This window comes from Rousettus aegyptiacus, unplaced genomic scaffold, assembly GCF_014176215.1.
Source record: "Rousettus aegyptiacus isolate mRouAeg1 unplaced genomic scaffold, mRouAeg1.p scaffold_m13_p_7, whole genome shotgun sequence".
In the NCBI taxonomy this organism is placed as follows: Eukaryota; Metazoa; Chordata; class Mammalia; order Chiroptera; family Pteropodidae; genus Rousettus; species Rousettus aegyptiacus.
Window position 1 is genome coordinate 15,944,398 of NW_023416310.1, and position 24,867 is coordinate 15,969,264.

Here is a 24,867-nt window from a genome sequence, read left to right on the forward strand (position 1 = left end):
ATGCTGCTAGCCTCGTGCGCGGCCTGTCCACAGGGCAGCGATAGAGTGAGTGCTCGGCCCAGATAGACTGGCGATGGACCGGAGTCGTATCAGCGGGCAGTATGCGGTCTTTGATCCGCGCCCCGCTTTTGCTGGTGCCGCCATGTTCGCGGAGGCCCAGGTCCCCCAGGGGCAGCTATCTTCTGCTTGGCTTTGCTCATGCGTTTTTCAGAGCCATGGCTTTTGACAGAACCCTACCTCGGGGCTACACTACTCTTCTCCTATTCCTTGATCCCTCATCGGTTTTGCCTTAGGTGGCTGAGATCAACAAGTCTTGTTTCCTTGCTTCCGGACACCCCCCACCCCCCATTCTTGGGTGCAGGCTCACCACGTGTTGCCTTCCACGTCCCGGACGTGTGGCTCTTTAAATTCTCGAATTTCTCAGGCACATTTCCATTCCCAGCCTTTTGAACTTATTGGTTTTTTACATCTGCTTCGACTCCTCTTTATACATCATTTTCCCACCCAAGTCTGCGTTAGGGTATGGTGGTAAAGTGAAGTAGTAGTTTAACTTAATAAATATGAGTCTAGGTTAAGTTTGTCTTTAGATGGGGCACTGCCGAGTTTGGGAAGGCATTTTTCACTGTTAGGGGTTCATCTCAAGTAAGATAACGTTTACTGTTGAGTTGCTCGTACATCTCTAACTTAGACACACGTGGGAACTGCATTAAGCTATACTGCCTACGTTTGAATCTAGGCTTGGCTTCTTAATAGTAATTTTTCCTCTAGTTCCCCATTTGTAAAATGAGATAGTAGTGCCCACCTCATAAAGTGGTTGTGAAGGTTAACGTTTAACAATGAATGCATAAAGCATTTGAAATAGTTCTTGGCGCTTAAGTGGTACAGGTTTTATTAGTGTCTTGTATTTGCAGGGTTAGCCTTGCGAGGTAAAGACCAAATTTTTGTCATGTTTGGAAAGAAGAAACTGAGCCTCTAAAAAATTAAGCAACTTACAAAAATCTGAAAATGGGACCTGGACTAGAACTCAGGTATTGAGAGCTCAGTCCTCAATTATCTGCATGAAATCGTTGATATTAGGCTGGCAACATTTTTTTGCCCACTTTGCTTTTCTCTTGACCTACAATCACATGTATGCCTCAGGAATAAAACTTTTGCCTAGGCTTAAATTTTTTGTTAAAAATCATCGTTTAGGATCATATATAACATTAATACAGTAGAAAAATATCTGGATTTGGTTTCATAACCAGGACTCAACTCCAACTTGCTTTTGTCACATTGAGCCAGTTACTTTAATTTTGGGAGCCTTATTGAAAAATGAGAGCAGGGCTACGTTATAAATGTATATTATTATAGGTTTCTGTATCCTTTTACCTGAATGCTCTCATTTTAGCCACACAACTCAATGAAATGCCCTGAAATTATTACGTTTTTAAAAAGTGAGGATCAGAACTAAGAAAGTTTAAATGACTTCACCAAAGCCTTAATAACTGATAAAGTAGTTGTGATACTCTGATTCCTGGTTCATAGTATTCATTACTTACACTGTTGAATCACAGAGTTGAGAGTTGGGAGGAATGTAGAGACATCCAGACCTCATCATCTTGGTGTTGTATCTTTTTAGAGCATCAGTTTTGCTTGAAAATTAGTGGGAGAAGCAGTTTTCTTGTATTAAAACTTATGTACATACTATGGTGTAAAATGAAAAGATTGTGATTTTTAAAGACAGAAAATGAATGATTTGTGGCAACTGCTTCCACCAGTTCCCGGGTCCCTGGGTTAGGATCCTTGCCACTTAAGTTTTAATATGTTCTCATCTTAAATTCATTTATTATACATCTGTGAGGCTGAAAGTATGAGGCATGAAAAGGGTTATTCTGAAGCACATGTTCTGGCATCTTGTTATGATCTTTGGTACTCAAATTTGAAATGGAGATTATGCCACCCATCTTTCAGGGTCCTCAGAGGATTAAAGGAGGCAGTGTATATGACCGGGGTAATGGCCTGACATGTAGTGAATGCTCAGTAAATGTTAGTTTTTATTACAGAATGAATCAGTGAGTATTCCACATGGGCTCATTTTATCATTTACTTCTACATTTCTCAATGTAAATTAGTATGTAAGTATCTTGCACCTGTTTCAGTAATTGGCAGTTTGCCACCCTGGGACAAAGTTTGGTGACATTATTGATGGAGCAAGAGGAGTTGGTGTTATTTTGCTTAGGTAACAAGAGTTAAAGTAGAGGTCCATAAATGCTTAGAAAAGTTAGGTTGCTGCTTCTTGTTCTTGGTTACATAATGATTATATTACTTTCAATTTATGACAATAATTTTTAGATCACACATATTACATAGCCGAGTTTTCCATTTATTTGGTTGATGGAGCCTGGGGGGAAAAGGACCTCTAATGGTGACAAAGTACAAGGAAACAGATTGATGGACTGTAGATGGATGCTATTTTTTGAGCTCCTCAGGTTTGTGTACGAACTAAACCTGAGATGTTGTATGTTCAGCCAAAGCCACACAGTTAAGTGGCTTGAGCCACTTAGGAACTGACCGTGTCATTTCAGACCTCCCTTAAATCTCTCAAACTTTTCTCATTTTCCTTCTCTAATTGCCAGAGAGCCCTGGAGAAACAGACCTTCTCACTATTGGCTACCAAAATAAATGTGTTTATACTGCTTTGCTGTCACTGCAAAGCACACCCACACAGCTTAGTGCTTGTTAAATAAAGCACATGGAATTTCAGACATTGGACAGGGCAAGCACCGGAGCATTTAGGATGTTTCTAGGAAAAATCTGAGCCGAGTATCTTCACTCCCGTCCCTTAGAAAGGTAGCACAATTTAGTTGTGTCCCTGTACAGTGCTGTCTTAAGTCTTTCCAGTATTTAAACTTCAAAAGAAGATAAAGTTTGCAGATTAGATCCTGTTCGCAGATATAGAAATTCCTGCATATTAGAATTTAATTTTTTTAATATAAATACTACATGCAATTATATATAAAATACATGCATTTTGTTTATACTGTTTAATCCATGAAACATTTGCCAAGAAATGTCATAGAAGACTAATTGTAGAATGAAACTGCAAACTTTGGCGTAATTTTTAGTGTCTAGAGGTCACTGTTTTTCAAAAATAGGTTTTGATCCATTAGTGGATTGTGAAATAGATTTAATGGGTTGTGACGGCTTTAAAAAATGAATAGATAATATCAGAGTCTATTTTGCATAGCAAAGGATAAGTTTTTTGGTGAAACTTGTTTCAGTTAGGTACATATATGTTCTTATGAATGTGTATACTGCCTCTCCATGTAAACTATTTTCTTACTCTGGAATCTCAGTCTCAAAAGTCATTGCTTAATTGATCAAATTAGAACTTCTCATTACTTGGATGTGTGGTTTTCTCTGTCTCTTCACATTTGTACTACACTTTGCTTTTATGAATCATGCACATGTGCCATTCAGGACTCACTCAGCCTTCTTATTGCCTTTTGGATCAAATGCTGATAAGCCTTCTTCAGACTGGTATTGGGAAAGACTAGTCTAAATAAAAAGTCTCATCCTCTTGGTCTTCATTCCTGGGATCTTCAGGAACTCAGATTTTCTAATCACAAATATATGAACTAAAATTTTTAACCTACCTGTTCCAGTACTTTATATGTTTACATGTACAATTAATGTGCACATGACATTGCACTAGGCATATTAGAGGAAACAAGACAGTGTGACTAAAACATCAAAAAAGAAAGACAATTTAGATATACTGCGACTGTAGTGCAACGCAGAGCATGAGTTGTGCTTTAAGAGAAAGAAGAGATTTTTGTGGAGAAATGATATTTGAGGCGAATCTTGAAGCATGAATAGATTTTTAGCCAAGTGAAAATTGAGTTTAGTTAGGAAAAGGCCCACCTCTCCCAAGTGCAGGGAAAAGCAAAGGCAAAACTGGAAAGCGTGTTGTGATTAGGAAGTGTAATGTACGGATGGAATTGGAAATAAGGCTGGAAAAGGTGAGTTGAGGCAAATTGTGGATGCTTTTGAATGCCAGAGAGTTGTTATATATTGATTTACTCTTTGGAGGAACCATTAAAGTTTTTGATCACAGAAATAACAGGTTCATGTTCAAAATGCCAATAAAGGTCCATCATAATCTGAAATCAGTAGTACTGAACTCTTGGTTTCAGAAATATTTAATAATGGGGTAATAGTTAAAATATTAGAGTTCACTAAAAGGTATATTGGTTATATAAAGTTCATGTTCAGTTGATGTATCACCTGTTTGGACATGCTCATCCTACTGAATGGGAATTTTTTTTTTTTTTTTTTTTTTTTTAAAGATCATCTAACTCAGAAAACATGAGTCAACAATAGTTGAGATTAGTTAACTGGATTATTATTTAGATTTAGATCAGTGATCTGCAAAATAGGGCATAGATTCTGTGGATACTCCTCCCACTTGTTGACTGCTCGCTTCTCCCCAAAATAGAGATTTTGCTGATAGGGAAGTTAGAGCATTGAATATGGTAATGTTTAATTTCTAAATTTTTTTGTTTTTTAATGCAAATTCAAATCTTCAGAAAAATGTACTGTTACATATTTGGACCAGCCTGTGGTTTAAATGTTAGAAACCTCAATGTCGATAATTCTAATTAAATTTGCGAAAAGCAAAAGTAGAAGAAATAATTTCTAGAGTCTTTAAGAGTTTTCTGATTAGGTAGTAGTAGGTTGGTATGCTTTCCTCATTGTCCTTGCCTGAAATAGGTATTTGTGTTCATTACCTTATGCAGAAACCACATTTGCCTTCTGGTATCAAAGGTGGCTTTAGAAATTCATTTAATTCAATCTGGGATCTAGGACATGACTCGTGCTAAAGTTTCAATGTTTCAAGCAAATTAAATGTTACTAATGAGATTATTAGTCTGTTTTATTCTTTGCCTTTTAATTGTAACTTCTCTTTGGGTTTATTAATGTAGATACATTTATCATGACTTGCAAAATGCATTATTTTTTCTGTGTGTAAAAAGTTACTTTATTTTTTGTTAATCTTTTTGTTGTTGCCTAAATGTGTCCAATGAATCATATTCTTCAAATGTAACACCTCTGTAAGATAGTTTTAAAGGGGGAAAAAATAAAAAATGTTTTATTAATGTATTCCTTGATATTCCTTATGCACTAATAACATCACAGTTTTCATTGGTGGTTTTTGGATTGGGCAGATTTTTAGGTATCCTGGACTTTTTTTTTTTTTTTTTTTTAAGCTGTAGAACAGAGATCCGGCACTATTGCGAGTATATTCTTTCCTGTGGTACCGATACGTTTCACACTAAAAGAATGGATTTCTTAGAGCTTCTTTATGCTAAAATATAGCCTGACAAGCTTTAATTTAAAAAGCCACAAACAACATGGAAAAGAAGTTGTGAAATTATAATTTTTCACCATTATAAACTGATGTAGTACTTTTGAAATTGTCATTACGGATTGTCTTTTTGGTGGACAGATAGGAGTTGTTTAGTATTATTTTTGAGAGAAATCAAAAAAGTCTTGTGGCATTTGACATGAGTTTGAAACTTGTGCTTTTTAGGTCATTAGAATTTCCAGACAATGTCGAACTTTCAGACAAGAGCAACTTCTCCAGTATGTGCTCTGTGCTCCTCTACCAGTTAAAACTATTTTTTGACTCAAATTGAAGTAAATGCATATTTATGAATATAAAAAACATTTGCCCCCTTTCCTGAAAACAAAGCTGGGATGCAAGGCAAAATTAAAGGAAAATGTGGAAGTGTTGGCTGTTTTAAGTATTTCTTAGCAATCATACTTCATATGTGGGCTAGTGGGCATTTGCATTGATGCATTAATGATGTTTCAGTATTTGAAATAAAAAATAAAACATTGTTTTTTCTTTTGTAGGAAAGTCCCCAAAGGAAAAAAAGGAAATCAGAACCTATAGGAACGAGTAACCAAACTGACTTGTTGGCTCTTGGTACAGCAGTTGGTAGTATTTTATTATACAGTACAGTAAAAGGAGAATTACACAGTAAATTAATAGTAAGTATATCTGTGTGTGTGTTTTGTATAAAAGATGTAACAGGAAGCTGCTATGTTAGAGATTAATTAAAAATAACTGTTCAGGATGTACTATAGAATAGGATCTGCACTACAGAAGCATTTTTCTCCCCCTTCCACATTTAAAATTCTGAACAATAATATCTGATAATAGCTGTGATAGGTAACAGTCCTTGTTATAGATCAGAATATGAAGAATTGTTGACTAGACTGAAAATAAGAAAGGTAAAAAGTTCTAAGTATCATAGAAAGCAAATGTAGGAAGGAGCTCTCACCACCTGTAGGGCTAGGGAACAAAGGAGATGGTTTGGAATTATTCTTGAATTTCAGACCTTTGAGGAGCAGGTGTTGCTCTTGGTTCTGCTGTCTCTTGTTCAGGAGTTGGCTCCATGGGCTTGGGTTCTAGAACTCTGAGGAGGGGCTCCAGCCGACTGCTGGTGTCTCTGAAGGGAAGCGATGAGTCTGGTTCTCCCAGGTGCTGGAAAAATTGCATTCAGCTGCTGCTAAAAATATTGCCACTGTTGCGGCGAAGAAGCAGTGGGGTGATGTGGATTAGGAGACAGGAAGGAATAAGTCCCTTGTTTCACCTCCAGACTTGTCTCCCTCTACGACCCCGTATTGGTGGAGCCTGCTGGTGGTGATTTAGCTGAGCCGTGGCTTGTAGGAGCAAGGAAGAGATGGTTTGGCTCTGTAAGACAGTAACTTAACTGCCATAATTTGTTTCAGACAATATCTATTGCAACATATATCTGGTGTTCACTGAACTCATATCTACATAGAAATGCTTTCTGTATCTGAATGAAACAAAATGTTTTTTAAGTAACATCTACTCATAGATCATTTCTAATTACATAATGTTGAAAAGGGAAATAATTTATACCTGAATCTACTGTGGAAAGATCTGTGTGATGTATTGTATATTTCTTTGCTTTATGTATATGTTTACAAAATACATTTGGGTTCTGTCCATTTATTTTGTATCCTAATATTTTTCATAAAATTACAACATAAGCAATTTTCATATTTTTCAAGAACTAGTTATAAATATTTTAAATGACTGCCTAAACCCCACTAAATTGGATGGTTCCTGGTGATTTAACTATTACTGACCATTTAGGTGGTTTCTGATTTTTTTTTGGTTGTAGTTATTATAATTTTAACGTGGATTCCCAAAATTACTAACGTGTAATTAATGAATCAAAGGGTTTGAATTTTAAGGCTTTTTATACATGGTATAAAAATACTTTCTGGAAGTTTTCCAGATTTGTACTGACTTCAACATTGGAAGAATGGTACCCGTATTTCAGTAGTGTTACTGCCACTGTTGAATATTCCAAATAAAACACCAATAACACTAACAACCCAACTGATTAGATAGGTAAAAGTATTTATCTACCTTTTAATCATTAAAAATGTTACTTATTTTAATAGTAAAGATTATAAAAATAATATACAACAAAAAAATTAAAGCACTCAGAGGTATATAAAATAAGGGAATCTCCCTTTACTCCTCTTTCCTCTCCAAGTTGAGTGTGGTCCTCAGGTGGACTCTTACCTCACTGTAGTTAGAAGCCCATCTTTTGATTTGGTCATTCTTTTGTGATCATCAGTTACCTAGCATCCTGTGCATTGCGGTAGCTGCTTTACTCAGTTACTATAACTGCAGACACGTTCCTGATGGAGCCTCGAACTTCTTTTTAGATCATTTTGACACTTCACAGGATTATGCATAAGTCTTTAGCAGGGAATGAGTTTATTAAAAAAAAAAAAAAAAGAACCGAGAGGGTCAGGGTTAGGAGTTGTTGGGGTGGGTGGTGAGTAGAAAGGGACCAGACTTTGTAACTAGTTTTTCCTGGGGTCGAATCCTTCTAGTGACATGATTATGGATAAGTAATTTAACTTTCCATCTCTTAAATAGGTGTTGTAGATTTAGACGTAATAATATATTGAAAATGCCTAGTGTATTCCTTGGCGTATAATTGATAGTGAATAAATATTTGTTGAATGACCAAGTGAATGAATGAGTGAACAGTTACTAGCTTTCCGAAAGGGTATACTAGCCCCCAGCAGTGTATTTTAGTATCATGTTTTACTATACCAGTACCAGCATGAGTATTACAATGCAAAACAAATTGTTACATGAATAGAGTGAAAATGTTATGTTGTTTTGCTTTGTATCTCTTGGATTACTACCTTTGAAATTTTTAATTTACTTTTATACTACATTCTTTCTATGGAATTTACCTGTTCATATCCTTTGTTCAATTCTTTTTGTGTATGTCCATAATATAGGACTTAGTTCTTTGAGTACATAGCTTATGGGTGGGAGGGGAGGGAAGTAACTGAGCTTAATGTTTACAGATGTTTTTCTTGTGAGGTGGGAGCAATATGTGGACGTAGTGATTTTGAGTTTTAACTTTTATCCTTAGTTTAGATATGTACATAGTGGTTTTTTGTTCTCTGTATATTTAATTTATGTGAATTCAGGTAGAAAGAGTAAAAATAACAATTGCTTACAGTGTAGGTGATTTATCATCATCATCTACTAAATGAGTTAATCTTGGAATATGTATAATAAGATAGGAGACTTGAATTTGCTCTTTTCTAGCTGACGTCTCATTCTTCTTTGCCTCTTGAGTGATTAAGCATCTTGCTATGCTGAGTATGTCTGCAGTATCATTCATATAGTACAATCTATAACAAAAGGAAAATATTTAGTTTTTACCTGAAGAAACAGTGATTTCTTTATTGAGAGATAAATAAAAATTTTGACACTAATTTTTAAAAAGAAATTTTCAGTGCTAGTTTTGATGAGATGTGATTTTTTACCTTAAGTGCTGGCTTTTAAATTCTTAAGAATTTGACTTTACTGATTCACTTAACTATATCACAAGCTTTTACCACTATATTTATCAGTTACTAGCTTTCTAAAAGGGTATACTACCCCCTAGTAATGTCTCAGTACCATTTTTTACTATACCAGTACCAGCATGAGTATTACAATGCTAAACAAATTGCTAGATGAACAGAGTGAAAAGGTTGCTTTGTTTGTGCTGGCATTCCTGTCAAAAGCAAGTGCTCTTTAGGATTAGTATCCTTTGACTGATGATGTGGAAGTATGGTTTTTCTAGCAGAGAAGGGGAAGTTAAAATTCTATGAATGTTTCCAGGGTACTGTGATTTCAGGGTACATAATGATTCCAGGGTATGTAATACATTAGATGAGTTTTGTTGTTTTTTTCAATTTTTTTTTTAATCTGCAGAGTGGTGGCCATGACAACAAAGTCAATTGCATACAGTGGCATCAAGACAATGGGTGTTTGTATAGTTGTTCAGATGATAAACATATTGTGGAATGGAATACACAGACGTGCAAAGTAAAGTGGTAAGTAACAGTGATGGTTCTAGGTATTGGAGCAGTAACGTGGTTACTATTTGGAAATGATTAGAGTTGGACAAATCCAGACTATTCTTGCTATCAGTAAAAATTGTTATTGGACCTAGTGGTGAATGTTGACACTAATAGGGCTATGGGCATGCAAGATTTTAATACAAAAAAGTTAAATAATTGTTCAAGAGTTAAATAACTACACAAGAGATGTCATAAGGTAATGTCATTTCTGGTCAAATGAATAGGGTAGCTAGGCCTGGTAGAATAGAAGGGATTTCAGTTGGGCCTTCTAGTATAGGTAAGATTTAGATAGAAGAGAGTGGGAGAATCTTTTTGAGAGCGGGAAAAGAAATGAGGGGAAATGGCAGACTAGGAGAAGGGGAAATGAAATTATCTTAGAGTTGAGTGATTTAGAGAAGGAGCATACTAGGAGATCGGGCTGGTAGAAAATATGGGGCAAAGCATCTTAAGAGTCTGGCCTTTATATTATAGGTGAAAATCTCAGACAGCTCTTCTAGTTCAGGCACCTAATCCTGTGATTGGCTGTATAGTAGATGTTCAGTAAATATTGACTGTTGAATGTAGTTCAGCTTAACTGTGTAGACGAGGATGAGGACCCTGAGGAGGATAACGATGTCCTCGATCCTACAGCCAATACATGGCAGAGGAGGAGTTCCAATCTACTGTCTGGAATTCTAGGGAATTCTAGTACAGTACAGTACAGTGTTTTTTTTTTTTTTTTATACTGAAATTGCTTTCTCAGAGTTGTAGATTCTATCTGGTAAGGAGGGAGCCACTGAAGGTCGGTGTCTTAAGAGTAAAGTAATCAAAGTATGCTTTGGGGAAAAGTAATCTGTCAGCAATGTCTGGAATATATGTGAAGGAGCTAGTTTAAAGGCCTTAATGTTCTTTTGCTTAGTTTTATATATACCTGTCATGTTATTCTCCTATAGTACTGTAAATCTCAGTTATTTTTAGACACATTCAGTTAAACAGTTTTATTATTTCTTAGAGGCTTCCTTCTAGTTACATTTATTTCTTGGAAGACTTCTCTGCCTTCTTCCAGGGTCTGCTGAACAGCGATTGTCCTGGGATTTCCTTTCACCGCCGTCATGAAAAATCTCTTGTCAGATGTAGCCTCTATTTCCTGGATCCCATTTTTCTCTTTGTTGGTTTGCTCCTTCCTTTTGGTGAGGCGCATGAATTGGTAGCTTCCTGAGAATGGGTGTGTAGATGGTAAATTTATTGAGATTTTGCTTGTCCATGAGTGTCTTTATTCTGTCCTACAGTTGATTGATAGTTTGAAGATATGTAATTTTAGGTTGGAAATAATTTTCCCTCAGGATTTAGAAGCATTGGTTTATAGGTTTTTTAGCTTTCAGTGTTAATTATCCTAGTATTCTAAAATTTCCTGAGCTTTATTATTTAATCAGTGAAGGACATTGGCATTTGAGGGACCATTTATCCTAGATCTTCATGTTTTTCACTTCTCTGGTATTATGTATTTGATAATTTCATCCTTTCTGTTTTTTTTTTTTGTTTTGTTTTGATGTTTCTCTGGTACTCATACTGTTATTTAGATGTTGCATCTCCTGGACTAATTATTTTAAGTTTCCTACTTTTTTCTCATATTTTCCCTTTTGTTACTTGGGAGATTTTATCAATTTTATCTTCGAAATCCATTGAAGTTTCAAATTCGTCTTAGCATATTTTAACCTTACAGGAGCTGTTTTTTTGTTCTCCAAATATTTTTTGTCATACCATGTCCTTTTATGCATGTAATATATTCTAACTCCAAAAATATTAATTATATTGAAAGTTTGTTTCTTTTGTTTCTTACATTATCTCCTTGATTTTTGTTTGGATTTTGGTCTGTCTTTCATGTTAAAGGCATTCTTCAAATGACTGGAGATCTTTGGCTGCCTGTTGCTATTGAAAATGAGACATTTTGGAAGGACTGTATGTGTGTGTGTATGTGTGCGCCTGTGTGTGTGTGTGTGTGTGTGTGTGTGTGTGTATGTGTGTGTACGTGTGTGTGCATGTGCGCCGCTGGCTGGCTGAATTGTTGGGCTTCATTTGGAGAGTGATTGGGAGGCCTTCAGAAGTCAGTATATGTAGGCAGCCCTCTGGAATCAGTCACATTTCCCAGAGTGGGATCTACTGATCTAGTATAGTTGAAGCTCTACTGAGTACACAGTACTTGTGCGTATTGATCTGATTCAGTAGGTGTAGGTTAGGCCTTGGAAGTCTATAATTCTAACAAGTTCTCAGGTGATGCTGTTGTGAGAGGGTTACACTTTGATTTACAAAGCTCTTAATGGGGGAGGGGTGGAGAATGTGGTGGTGGAATTAGCTCTGTGCTGGCATTTTCAGTGCTGAATGGGGAGATTCAGTGCTGAATCAGGAAGCTTGTCAGAGTTGGGTTTGTGTCTTTTTATATATGTATCAATTCAGTGAATAGATGTTGGATAATAAATATAAATGAGCTTTGAAGCTGTAAGAATTGATGAGAAATCGTCAAAAACATTAGGAACCAATGAGGTTGAAGGAAAGTTATAATACATTATTGCTACATTTCTTTGATTACTAGGGAGGTTTATTTAGTGTTTTCATGTTTATTGACTATTTGTATTTCTTCTGTGAACTGCCTGTTTGTATCCTTTGTCTATTTTTATTTTGAGTTCTACTTCTTGAACTCAAGGAGCTGTTTCTTAAATTTAGGGAGCTATTTATTCCGAGCATTAATCTTTTGTCCATAATATATTTTTTTGATATTTTCTCCTAGCCTTTTGCTTTTATTTTATTCACTTATTTTTGTAGCACAGACATTATATTTAAATCAGGTCATTTATTCCTTTTTGGTTTCTGGTTTATAATTGCTTTGTAAAGCCTTTCTTAACCCTAGGATTATAAAACCGTTCTCCTGTAATCAGTACTTACTTGTAATCAGTAAGTTTGTGTGTGTAATATAGGTAGGAGTCTAAATTGGTTTTTACAAATGAGTAATTTGACATATTCCAATATGATTGGCAGAGCAATATGTTTTCTTCCACTGTAGAATTAGCCTCTTTTGGTAATATGATCGCTACTGCTATTTCTTGATTTATAAGTGAACAGCTAAGCTCCCTGTTGCTTTAACAGCATTAATGTATATAGCAAACTGCAAGACTCTTGCTCTAATCATGTTTGAAGTATTAGAAAGGGATCTATCTTTGCCTAATTTATTTACCCTATCAAATAGGGGTCATCTGTGTGAATTTGGGATGAAATAACCTTTATGGACTATAGTTTGAGGAATTATTTGTGTTGTTATGTAAATTAAAAGCCAACCTTTCAGAGCCTGTAAAAACTATAGTGGGGATAGTATAGACTTGCAGAGATGCAGCCAGCATAGTAGGTTTGTGGGCTTTAACAAAAGCCACTTCATGGATCACGGGATACATAACTACCCATTTTTACATTCTTAGAGCTCTTACCCATTTCCTGGTACCTCTTGAGAATCTATCCTATTAGGAAGTCTTTATCTTAATGATATGTCCAAGGTTAGTTACCTGACACAAGCTCTTAGGGAATGCAATTTGATGTAGAACCATGGGTGTTATTTTAAATGCCTGATTTGGTTTTTATTATGTTTTTGCTCTGAATGAAGTTTTGTCCCTATTCAGATATTTTTGTTTCTCTTACAATACAGCAAATGGAAAGGTGACAGTAGCGGTGTCAGTTCCCTTTGTATCAGTCCAGATGGAAAGATGTTGCTTTCAGCTGGTCGAACAATCAAACTGTGGGTTTTGGAGACCAAAGAACTATACAGAGTGAGTGAATCAAATTAGCTGAAAGCATAGTGGTCATCTAGAGTAAGTATGGAGAAAGGCAGAAGTTGGAGCCATAGAATATTGTTTTAAGGATACACATTTTTTATTTTCAAGCATATCAAATAGTAGAATAGGACAAAAGTTAGCCTCCAAGTCTGGTTTGTTGATGTTAAATATTAAATAGGTTAGACATGTCCACTTCACATGCATTGAAAAAATGAATAGAACAAATAAGTGAAATTTGAATTAAATTTTTTACTCTGCTCTGCAATAATTATAGTGATTTTGATTTTTAGCTTGCATCCAGTATTTGGTCCATGTACAGTATTTTACTGTGGAGATTTAATATTAGATTTGAGTGTGCTCAGGGGTACTAAACTTTTGGTGCTGTGATGATGCCTTTAAAATTGTGGTTTCAACTCACTGAGAGTAAAATGAAGACTACAATTCCTTGGCTGTGTCTGAGCACTCAATCACCCCTTTAAAAATAGATAGAATTAAGTGAATCTTTAAATTAAAAAAGGAAGAAGAAGAATAAAGATCGTGGGGGTGGGGTCACAGAAGTTAGTAGGAACATTTGAATTTTCAGTATTTTCAGATGAGCTTTTAAGAAGTGAGAAGAATATAGCATAAATAACCTTAGTTGCTTAGAACTAAATGTTACCATTAGTCTGGTGCTCTGATTTGAGATCTGTACCATATATATCTTTATGATACCTATGGACTCAATTTTTGTTACTGTTTTGTATCCATCCTCTCCTAAATGTGAGGTAACTTTTTTTTATTTTTTCTATAGCACTTCACGGGACATGCAACTCCGGTTTCATCACTTATGTTCACTACTATCAGACCGCCTAATGAAAGCCAACCCTTTGATGGAATTACAGGTCTTTATTTCTTATCTGGAGCAGTACATGACCGGTTACTTAACGTCTGGTATGTAACTTTTCGGATTTGGGAGGTAACCTTGCCTTGAAGGATCTGTCACAGCTTATATGGTTACTAGAAATGATGAGTATGAGACTGGCTTTATTATATTTAATATTAGCTTAAGATCGACTTATAATGAAGAATTGAACCTGTCTTAAAAAACAGATCTATTATCAGAAAAATTTTCAAAGCATTACTTTACATAATAGAACCTCATTCATGCTTGTTTAGAGGTATAGTGGGCTGAATATTTTTGTGACTGGGCAATTTAACCTTTGAAAAATTTTCAGAAAAATCTCTGATTTTGTAGGTGACTTTGGAGTTTATAAATCTTAGCAAGTAGGTAAATTAAGGAATCAGTGAATGAGGATCAAGTGTGTGTGTGCGTGTGTAAATGTATATATTTCTGGACTCTGTTTTCTCAATGTTGCTGTGATGTTAAGTCTTCTGAAATTAATCTCTGGATTCAGTGCAAACTAGTCAAAATTCCATCACTCTTGTAGAAAGTGACAATCTGATTTTAAAATTCAAATGGAAACGCAAGGGCAGAGATGGCTAAACGAATTTGTAAAAGAAAAAAGTTGGAGGACTCATTGTCTAATTTCAAGACTTGTCAAGCTGCACTAATCTGGACAGTATGGAATTGGATCAGGATAGATAGATTAATGGAAAAGGATAGAGAATGTTACTCTTTGTTTAAATCTGCCACAAATTCATTAATGCTTCCTCTTTTTCCATGCAACCAGGCTATATGATAGTGATATAAATGCTTCTCTTATTCTAATCTTTAGTCACTTTATTTAGCTTTCAAAAGATGAAAAAAACTATTGGGAATCTAATGCTATGATTCCCTTTGGGTGCTTCCCTTTTTTAAAAAAATCCATCTTACTGCCTAATCATTGGTTTTGTTATCTAGGCAGGTCCGGTCAGAAAACAAAGAAAAGAATGCGGTGATGTCTTTCACAATTACAGATGAACCTGTCTATATTGACTTGGCCTTGTCAGAAAACAAAGAAGAGGTAATATGCTAAATTTTTGAGAATTTTTGAGAATGTTTAAAATTGAGATTTTGATGATTTAATGATTTGGGAAAGAGGGGACATGAGGAAGAAGAAGAAAATATAACAAAAATCTTCTTAGACCTTTTGAGGTAACCATTAGGTCACCGTGCTGAGCTCTGTGAGGTGAAGGAGCAGGGCACAATGGCGGTTTCAGCGAGCCTGACTGCTGTTACACACAGGGCCTACCAGCTTCCTTTTATCAGCCTCTGCACTTGGTAGTGACTTCATTCATCTCACTTCCAGGCATTATTCTCCTTGACTATTATCTTCTTGACCAAAACTTATTTCTAAGCTTGACAACACAGCTCAAATATTTATTTTGAAGACAGTAATTATTTTTGAATGCAACAATTGTGGATCCTTGCTGTTTTAACTTTTTCTCTGGTATTTAAAAGGGTGTGGAGGCGAGTTGAAGTTTCATAAGTAGATTATGAAAGTAATTATCCATCAGAGTAATCAGTTACAATTTTCTTTTAGCCTGTCAAGTTAGCAGTTGTTTGCAGAGATGGTCAAGTTCATCTTTTTGAACACATATTAAATGGGTAAGTAAGAAGTTTCTTAAACATATTTGTTTTCCTTCCCTGACTTGTTACTTCCTTATACTCCCATCTCAATATTCTTTGCATTTTTACTTTTCAATAAATGTTGGTAGTTCTAATGATACATTTTTAAAGGAAGTGGTTCAGTTGGAGAGGTTTGCTTGTGAACTTCGGTGAAGCCTTAATTTCTAACTTTGGTAGTGCTTCCCCTTGTCACACGTATATGAATCAGTGATGCTTGGCAATGCTAGTGTTTTGGTGGACAGAGGGGAGTGTTGCTGGCTGGAGGCTAACTATCCTATCTGACCCTTTACAGAAAATTTGCCACCCCTTGCCATATGCTCTAAACATGGTCTGAGACTCAGTCCATGTTCATAGTTATGTTGAATTTTAACATAGTTTCAACTTTGTATTTGTAGTTGGTATCTTTTCGTTTTACAATCCTAATGTAGTTTATTTAAAAATATACTAATCGTGAAAGGAGCATACACTTATTTTAAAACATTCAGAATGCGTAGATAATTGTAAAACCCAAGTCTTCTTCTATTGCGTTCTACTCCCTAGAGGTAACTGTTGACATTCTGGTGTGTAACACTTGATGCCTTTATTTACATAATCATACATAAACATGGAATATATAGTTGAGGGCCCAGAAGTAGTTAGCCGTGGTGAGGACTTGGATGTTTCTCCTTGGGCAGTAGTGAGTACACGGCAGGATTTTAAGCAAAGGATTGATGGTGTTTGACTCAAGTTTTAAGACGTTAAGTTTGAAGTCATTCTGTTTGATATGTTGAGAATAGACTATGGAGGGGTAAAGGCCAAAGTAGAGGCCGAAAATCTTGCATAGAGATGGTTTTGGAGTCAATCCTAGGAAGGGTGAATTAGAAAGATAGAGATGGTACGGTGCTTATAATTGGAGGTGTGCACTTATTAGTGATAAGGTGTCTATGGTGTGAGCAGTGAGTCACTCACTGAAGGAAAGGGCTATTGGAGGTCAGAAGGTTAAGGAACTGAGAGGACAGGGTGTCAGAAGGCTCATCGACCTGCATGCTAGATATGGAAACCACTAAGAAAGGAATTCCTCAGGAGTAGCGTTGGACAGGATGAGCCACTAAAATCTTTTAAGAACTGTGAAGGAGTGACCCAGAGGTCATTGGATGATGGCAGGAGAGGGAGGTAGCTGGTATCTGATGACAGCAGTTTCAAAGGTTTGAGAGGTGAAGGAGGGAGAGAGACTGTTTGTCTTGAAGTATTATGAACAACAAGGAGCATGTTAAGTCATGTCCAAGGCTCCTAGCACAGAGGATGTTAGGGAAAACAGCCACAACTTGGGCGGGCTGCTCTGTGATGAGCCATCATAGAGCAAGAAGATGAAGAGAGCCCCTAGAGAAGAATTGAGGATATAATTTTGTTGATTATATTTTCCTGATAATTCTGCTCCTAGGTGATGAGAGCCCTTAGGAGCTTGAGGTGTTTTGTGGAGGTTGGCCAAGTCAAGTAAAAGGCCAAATGGGGCCAAAGGGAGATTTTGGTGGTGAGGTTTTCAGTGTTAGTGGGGGTATGGATAGGATGAATTCTTGACCAAGAATGCTACTGCTCTGGGGTCCCCAGTTTCTTCTGATGGTAGAGAGGAGGCCAGCGGAGGATCACATTTTGTGCCAGCCTCAAAGAATTGGCATGAGATGTCGTTTCAAATTTTCTAATTTTTTATTTCTAGATACTGCAAAAAGCCTTTGACTTCAAACTGCACAATTCAGATAGCGACACCTGGGAAAGGCAAGAAATCAACACCAAAACCCATTCCTATTCTAGCAGCTGGTTTTTGCTCAGACAAAATGTCCCTGTTGCTTGTATATGGCAATTGGTTTCAGCCCACCATTGAGCGAGTGGTACGTAGAGGCTACTCTGGAGTAAAGCAATATAGCGACATGTCTGTGAAAAATAATGATTTTGAAATGATACATTGGTCTGCTTATTGGGATACTTAAAAAGAAATGATGTATTTTCCTGAAGAACTTTTCACTGGTGGTTTATTTTAATTTGTGAGAACTCTATATAATTTTATTTAAACCAGTGTATCCAAAATATCATTTTTTTATGCTTAGTATAAAACATTATTTGAGAGGTTTGATTCCCATTCCTCCTCTGTGTAGTGTTGTGTCTTTGAAATCTGGTGTATATTTTTCTCTTATAAGCACATCACAGTTTGGACTGGCCACATTTAAAGTGCTCAGTAGCCACACGTTCCTAGTGGCTACTGTTTTGCTTAGCGTAGGTGTAAATGAATTTTACCCAAGTACTCAAAAGGTAAATTTTAATAAAAGAGCCCTTAGCGTCCATGAAATTTTTTAAGTGAAAGTGTAACGGACCGTGCAGCAATTTAACTTTTTCATTGCAGAAGTTTCTTTGGAGACTTCTGGTGCGTTACTGTGAACATGTCCAATAGATGATTTCTTCTTCTTTTTTAAAAATAGGCACTTTCTTAAGCTTTCATTTATAATATGCTTATTCAGTAAGGCCCTCAAGCAAGTCCTTGTTGAGTTCATTTAGAAATACTTTTTACTTTTTAAAAATTTAATATATGTATTTATTTGGTTTAATAAAAAAGAGAAAAATATTAAGCTATAAAAATAAGTCGTCTTGTCATGTAGAATCTCTTAATGGCCCTCTCCAGATGCAGCCATTATTTCCTTTGGTTTTGTGTCCTTCCAGATGTTGATTGATTATATGGGTTTGGAGGTTTACATATAATCTTAAAGCTTTATGGGTACATGTGTACTCTGATGCATGTGATTTTTCCCTGTTTAACACCATATTGGGACATAGAAGTCTACCTTAGAGCATTTTGTTAACCAGCAGTGCTAGCAGGCTTTGACTTGCTTATAGAACGATTAGCAGTAGGAAATTTTAGGGTAGGACCAGATTTTTTAGCACAGATTAATTCTTTACAAGGGTGATGAACTGATACTTTATAAAAATCTGTCACATTTTTAAAAATCTGTTGATCTTTTAAAACTATACATGTGAATAATTAGAGCAGTTCATAACTGAAGAAAGTAAACGTTATGCCTAGCGTCTTCCTCAGTGCTATCAGTCTGGGTTTGGCGATCAGTCCGAGTGGCTAACAGTTTGGTGCAGAAGTCTGTCATACTTTTCTGTATTTTTATAAAAATGTACAAGTAGGCATTTGTTTTTTTAAAAATTTTTATTCCCAGTTGTTTGTTTGGCATTATTTTCTTCCTCCTCTCATTCACCCTTTAATTTTTGTTCCCAGGCTTTAAATTCCAAAGAACCTCATATGTGTTTAGTTAGAGATATTTCAAACTGCTGGGCTCCAAAAGTAGAAACAGCTATAACAAAGGTGAGTGCACACTACACACTAGAAGTTGAGAAAAAAGAGATTTAGGTGAATCGAATTGTTATGTGATGTTATGTTTAGATTCTTTAATATCTTTTTTATGATTTTAACAAATTTTGTGGGATTAGGTTTTAGATATCAAGATTATAAAACCTCATTTCTGTGCTCTGGATTTGTGGAATGAATACGTGAATAGATGACTAGAAGTTGAATATCTTGAATTTAGTTCTTCCCGACCCTCACGCGTGATCACTGAATAAATATCAGCATCAAATTTATCAATAAATTAGTCAGTCTCAGCACTTAAAGGAATGTAACGTTGTCAAGAGGAATGCTGTCTCTATCTTAGGGTGGAATAAAACCTAAAACAATAATGGGGTTGGAATTTAATACCATATAAGCACTATCATGAAGCTTTATTTTGAATATAATGTGATACCTACATGTTAGGTGTCATGTTTGGCAGTTTAATGAGAAAAGGAAAGCCACAACATGCTGTGATGACATCCATATGGTTTCGCTTCTGGCTGAGTTTCAGAGATGACACCTTTCTCTTGGCTGTCTGAGCATTTCTGGCAATGATTGATTCCTGGAGGTGGTCATAAAATGTACAACTTCACTCTTAACATTCTAAGTCAGTGTGTCTTTGTGTAATCTGTAGATTTTGGCTTTCCTTGTTTTTATTTTTATGTGCTATTAAATGCTTTAAAACTTGACCTTTCCGATTATAATCTAAAAGTTGCTTGCCAACTTCAATTAAGATTTATCTTCAGTTGCTCTCATATTTAGTTGTATTGTTTTACAGTAGAAAAACCTTTTAAAAGCTGTTAGCTTTCTCAGTGGGACTAAATATAGCAAGGTCTATGGCATAATTTCCTATTATTACTCTTGCTGTTCCTATTTAACAGGTCAGAACACCAGTGATGAATTCTGAAGCAAAAGTTTTGGTGCCTGGGATACCCGGTCATTGTGCAGCTGTCAAGCCTGCTCCTGCACCAACTGAGAAAGTAGAGAGCAAGAGAAAATTAGGGGAAAATGAGGTAATCCAGTCACTCTGACCATTTTTGAGTTTGAAATTTAAGATTACTTGGGAAGATTCTAACAAATATATTGAATAGAGCTAAAGCTGAAACTTCAGAAACTTACTGAGATTGCTGCTGTTTCACCCCCGGCGGTATACTTCTGAAACTCCAGACTGTAAACTTTGTAAGACTTATTTACAAAGTTAATAAGTGGCTTATTTACGAAGCCCCACTGTTAATGGAGAAGACAGAAGTCTTGTTAACTACAGAGGGTGCTGTTTCGGCCTTAATAGTTAGCTGGATCACATGATTGAGTAGACTAAGCCAGAACTTGCCATGATGATTTTCATTGGGTTTCGCATGTTGCTGAGTTCCAGTGATGCCTCTTCTCTTGGCTGGCTGAGCAGTCCTGGCTGGTTTAATGCTAATTGGTCTTTAAGGTGATCGGCATTATCACTTCTTAAGGTGCTTACAAACTTCATTTTTCTGAATTCTCAAAACCCTGCTGTAGTTACTGTACTTGTGTCACATGTGTTCACTGTTGGCTTAAATAATCAAGAATTTTAACTTTTATCATTAGAGAAAGATCATTGTATTCTTTACCTGAATTTCAATGTCTTTATTGGATGAAGGATAACATCTATAAAAACTATTCCTCAATAACAAGATATCTATTATTAATAATGTGCCAACTTTCTTTAGTTTGGTCTAGATTGAACCCCTTAATTTCCTTCTGCCTTTTTTATGTTTGTTTGTTTGTTTGTTTGTTTGTTTTAGAATGAAAGTTCAGATAACCCAAACAGGAGGCTTCACCAAAGCATATGTTTGTTTTGGTAGTCAGAGAACATTATGTCTTGATTGATTTAACAAGTGGCTGGCAGAACATGGTTGTCAGACTTGCTTTAATAAGGGATCAGTTCTGTACAATTGAGCTTTTGTAGAGCAAATTGCATCATTTATTTACACTTAAATTTTAGATATAGTCAAGGAAAACTTGGTTTAGTGTAGCATATTCTAGAAAATAAATTAATAAAGAGAAAAATAGGAAGACATTTTATAAATTGTTTTGGAAACAACTGTCTTTATGTTCTTTTGATAGTATTTGTTTATTTTTGCAGTTCTGAGGCTGAAGGCAAGGAATAGTTACAGAAGGGAAAGCTTCTGTGAAAAATGGGTCTTTTTGTGCTTTCGTAATCAGATGTCAGATCCTTGCCTTTTTTGAATCGTCATCTAAAGGGATTTTTATTAATTAGATTTTTAAATTATGGCCTCTTGGGCAGTTTTTTTCCCTCCCCACACTAGAATCTGGAAACTTGAATTACAGATAATAACTTGCTCCAACATTGGCTTTATAATAACAAGATTCTTTGGAACGGGAAAACATATTTCTATTTTTCAAGGTTGAGGTGCAAATCAGTTAGTGCTTTTTTGACTCTTGAGATATAAGCACAAAGTAATTTGACCAAAATACTTTAGGCCTGTTCTGGTTTAACATTAACAGATCATTTCTCTTCTATAGGTTAGCATTGAAGAACGCCTGGGAGCACTAGGAATAGATACAAAAAAAGAAAAGGATGATCTTCCACAGACAAATAGCTTTCCAGTTCTTCTTGTGCAGGGTTTAGAAAGTAATGATTTTGAAATGCTAAATGTAAGTATTATAGCAGTTTTTAAATGAATTAAGATGGTTAATTTTTCTTAGAATTGGTTGACATAGTACATTCTCAGAGTGAAGTCATGTTATATAGCCATTTTGCATTTAATATTTTGTAAGTTTAGTCAACTGTATATCATTTGGTGGCATTATACAGACAGTCACCAACCTACAAAGGGATTGTATTGAATTATTTTGAACCTGGAATGCATTTTCTCATAGAAATATTGTTTTGAATTGTCATTAGGTTCTTAGGCTTTAGTTTACCAAAGCCTTTATAAACATAGTGTACCCGAATTACAATACTCAGCATTCTAGATCACAATTTATATTTTTTTCTGTAGGAAAATGCGTTCCTGAGTTTTTACTCTGGATTCCAGAAACTTATTTCCCCCTGGCCGTGAGAGGGGGCAGTGAGGTGGAACCTTGGCAATGGGTAGGAGGTTTGGGGAAAAAATTTAAGAGGGTTGGGGGTTATGTTGTGAAGTATTTACAGGTAAAAGTACTAGAAAATTTGTATGAAGAGAGGTGTTAATGATTTCTGTGTTTGTAAGTTGGTGACTGCTTGTATGAAGATAACTTAAAAATTTAGTCCTCTTAAATTCCAGAATTTGTGGCCTATAGAGAAAATTTAAGGGTAGAAAATTGAATTTTAAGTACTGCCTGCTCAGTTTAAAGCAGTTTACATTTGCTAAGTGCGTTAATTCGTAGTGACTAATTGCGATATTATGGTGCCACTTAATATAGCTGTAACTTATGAATAGTTTCTTTCTGATTTATATTATGATCTGAATTGTAATATCATACATTTGTGTCTGAGGTGATTTTGCAAAAAGGGGAAACCAGCATGTCCGAAAACCTAAAATTACCTTTAAAGTAGTTCGTGAGCATATGTATTTTGGAAGATGGGTTTTAATTTAGCATAGCACACATAGTTGGTTTTCAGTAAAGGTACTAAGTTGAGTCAGTGGGGAGAGTAAAATCTTCTCGACAACTGGGGCTGACCCAACTGAATATCCATATGGGAAAAAAAATGCACCTCAACCCTTACCTCATACCTTATACAAAAGTCAACACAAAATAGATCAGAGAGATAAAAGTAAAACCAAAATTTACAAAACTTTTAGAAGAAAATAGAAAATTTATGCAAACTTGAGCGGAGAAAGGCTTCTTAGAAGTATCAAAAAGTAGGGAATATAAAGGAAAATTGGTCAATTCGGACTTAATGATAATTAAAAACTTTTTCTTTGAAATGACACTTAAGAGAATGAAAAGGCAAACTGCAGGCTGGGAAAAAATATTTGCAATTCGTATATCAGACAAAGGATTTACATCCAGACTATATAAAGAACTCTTTAACTCAGTGAAACTCAACTCAAAACAATTGGTAAAGGTGTGAACAGATACTTCAGAAGAATTCAAATGGTCAGTAAGTGCATGTAAAGGTATTAACATCATTAATTATCACAAACGCAAATTAAAATCATAATAAGTTAACACTACAGGCCCATTATAGAGTGATTAAAATTTAAAAGACAGTACCATCTGTTGAGGATGTGGAGCGACCGGAACTCTCATGACTTGTTAGTGGGAATGTAAAATGGTACAACTACTTTGGAAAACAGTTTGGCAATTTCTTAAAAATTAAGGATACATCTATAGTAAGACCCAGCCATTCTACTTCTAGGTACTTATTTACCAAGAGAATCAAAAATATATGTTCATACAAAGACTTGTATGTGATGGTCACAGCACCTTTATTTCTAATAGCCTAAAACTAAAAAGAGCCCATGTATCCTCAGCATAGGAATGGATTAAACAAATTGTTCATTGAGGAATATATAAGGAATATATTATTGATTCATCAACATGGGTGAATCTCAAACTTAGGCTGTGAGAAAGAAGCCAGAGGACCCCCCTACCTCGCTCCCCTAAAAATATATGTTGTATGATTTCATTTAATAATTCTAGAAAATACAGGCTAATATACAGTTCAGTGGTTGTTTAGGGATGGAGGTGGAAGGACAGGTAGAATGTCAAGGGGCCCAGGGAAACTTGAGGACAGACTAGACAGACTGTGTAGTATTGTGTTTTGTGTGTGAATGTTTATATCAAACTGATGAAATAGTACACTTTAAGTGTGCATGTTTTTATGCTTCAGTTATAATGCAGTAAAATTGTAAAAGAAGAACGCCATCTTCAGAATCATCTTGCTAGTTGTGGCTGTGGTTTATAGGTTTGTTTCTTAAATATATTCTCAACAGAAGTTAATAATGCTGACTTCTATATGTTACCATTTTGCTTGGTTTGGGATAATTTATTTTCATTTTTTTATTTTAAATGTGAAAAATCGTTATAGAGTCTCTGTCTTTAGTGAGCATACAAATTATTTGAGAGCTTGTTTAAAATTCTTCCCTGCAGTTTGAAATAACTTCTGAATAGCTAGGCCATAAGTACTCTTATTTGCCTGCTACATTTCTGGTTTACGCCTCTTATCTTGGTGTAATTAATACTAGTGACTCCTTTTATCTTCAGAAGTATCCCAATTTGGATAAGAAATTACATGTCTACTTTACATTTGGAGCACTAGAGGATTTCACAAACTTATTTTTAAAACCTTCATTCCTACATTGTTTCTTAGCCATGTTTTTGGTATAAATAATGTGCAGCAATAACTTCAAGAACGTATTTTTTGACTCGAAGTTCTACTACCCAACATGGCCATTTAAGACAGTGAAACCTGATGGTTTAGTGAACAGCCTATGAAAATTGAGGACCTTAACAAAAAGCGTGTTGTATCTTGAAAAGAAATTTGTAGACTAGTTCAGACAAAATGTTCCCTATAACTTGTACATCATTAGAACTTTGTGATAACTAATGTTTGTAATAAAGAGGTGACCTCAGGAATGTTTAGTATTGTCAAGCACCTTCTGAATTATTGTTAAAGTTCTAAACAACATATTTTGCTTTGAATTTTATATTCTTATTAATTGAAAATGAAAATAATAAGTGGGGTTAATTAAATCCATCCCTTGGTTCCTCAC

The 24,867-nt window shown here is 35.5% G+C and overlaps 1 protein-coding gene and 3 non-coding genes across 4 annotated transcripts in view; all 4 read left to right on the top strand.

The window, feature by feature from the left end:
- The window catches only part of WDR43 (WD repeat domain 43), a 35,038-nt gene that overhangs the window by 417 nt on the left and 9,754 nt on the right, over positions 1 to 24,867 (top strand). Inside the window, exons 2-11 of the mRNA XM_016145337.2 lie at positions 5,902 to 6,039; positions 9,320 to 9,441; positions 13,139 to 13,259; positions 14,056 to 14,195; positions 15,106 to 15,208; positions 15,728 to 15,792; positions 17,507 to 17,678; positions 19,064 to 19,150; positions 20,056 to 20,187; positions 21,689 to 21,820. Of these exons, the coding sequence (XP_016000823.2) occupies positions 5,902 to 6,039; positions 9,320 to 9,441; positions 13,139 to 13,259; positions 14,056 to 14,195; positions 15,106 to 15,208; positions 15,728 to 15,792; positions 17,507 to 17,678; positions 19,064 to 19,150; positions 20,056 to 20,187; positions 21,689 to 21,820 (1,212 nt within the window). The remainder of the gene's footprint in view (positions 1 to 5,901; positions 6,040 to 9,319; positions 9,442 to 13,138; positions 13,260 to 14,055; positions 14,196 to 15,105; positions 15,209 to 15,727; positions 15,793 to 17,506; positions 17,679 to 19,063; positions 19,151 to 20,055; positions 20,188 to 21,688; positions 21,821 to 24,867) is intronic.
- Positions 13,644 to 13,728, top strand: LOC118605871. The gene has a single exon (XR_004952270.1). It is a non-coding gene; the product is annotated as a small nucleolar RNA SNORD53/SNORD92 (small nucleolar RNA).
- Positions 19,640 to 19,717, top strand: LOC118605869. Its single transcript, XR_004952268.1, has one exon. It is a non-coding gene; the product is annotated as a small nucleolar RNA SNORD53/SNORD92 (small nucleolar RNA).
- LOC118605870 lies at positions 20,501 to 20,576 on the top strand. The gene has a single exon (XR_004952269.1). It is a non-coding gene; the product is annotated as a small nucleolar RNA SNORD53/SNORD92 (small nucleolar RNA).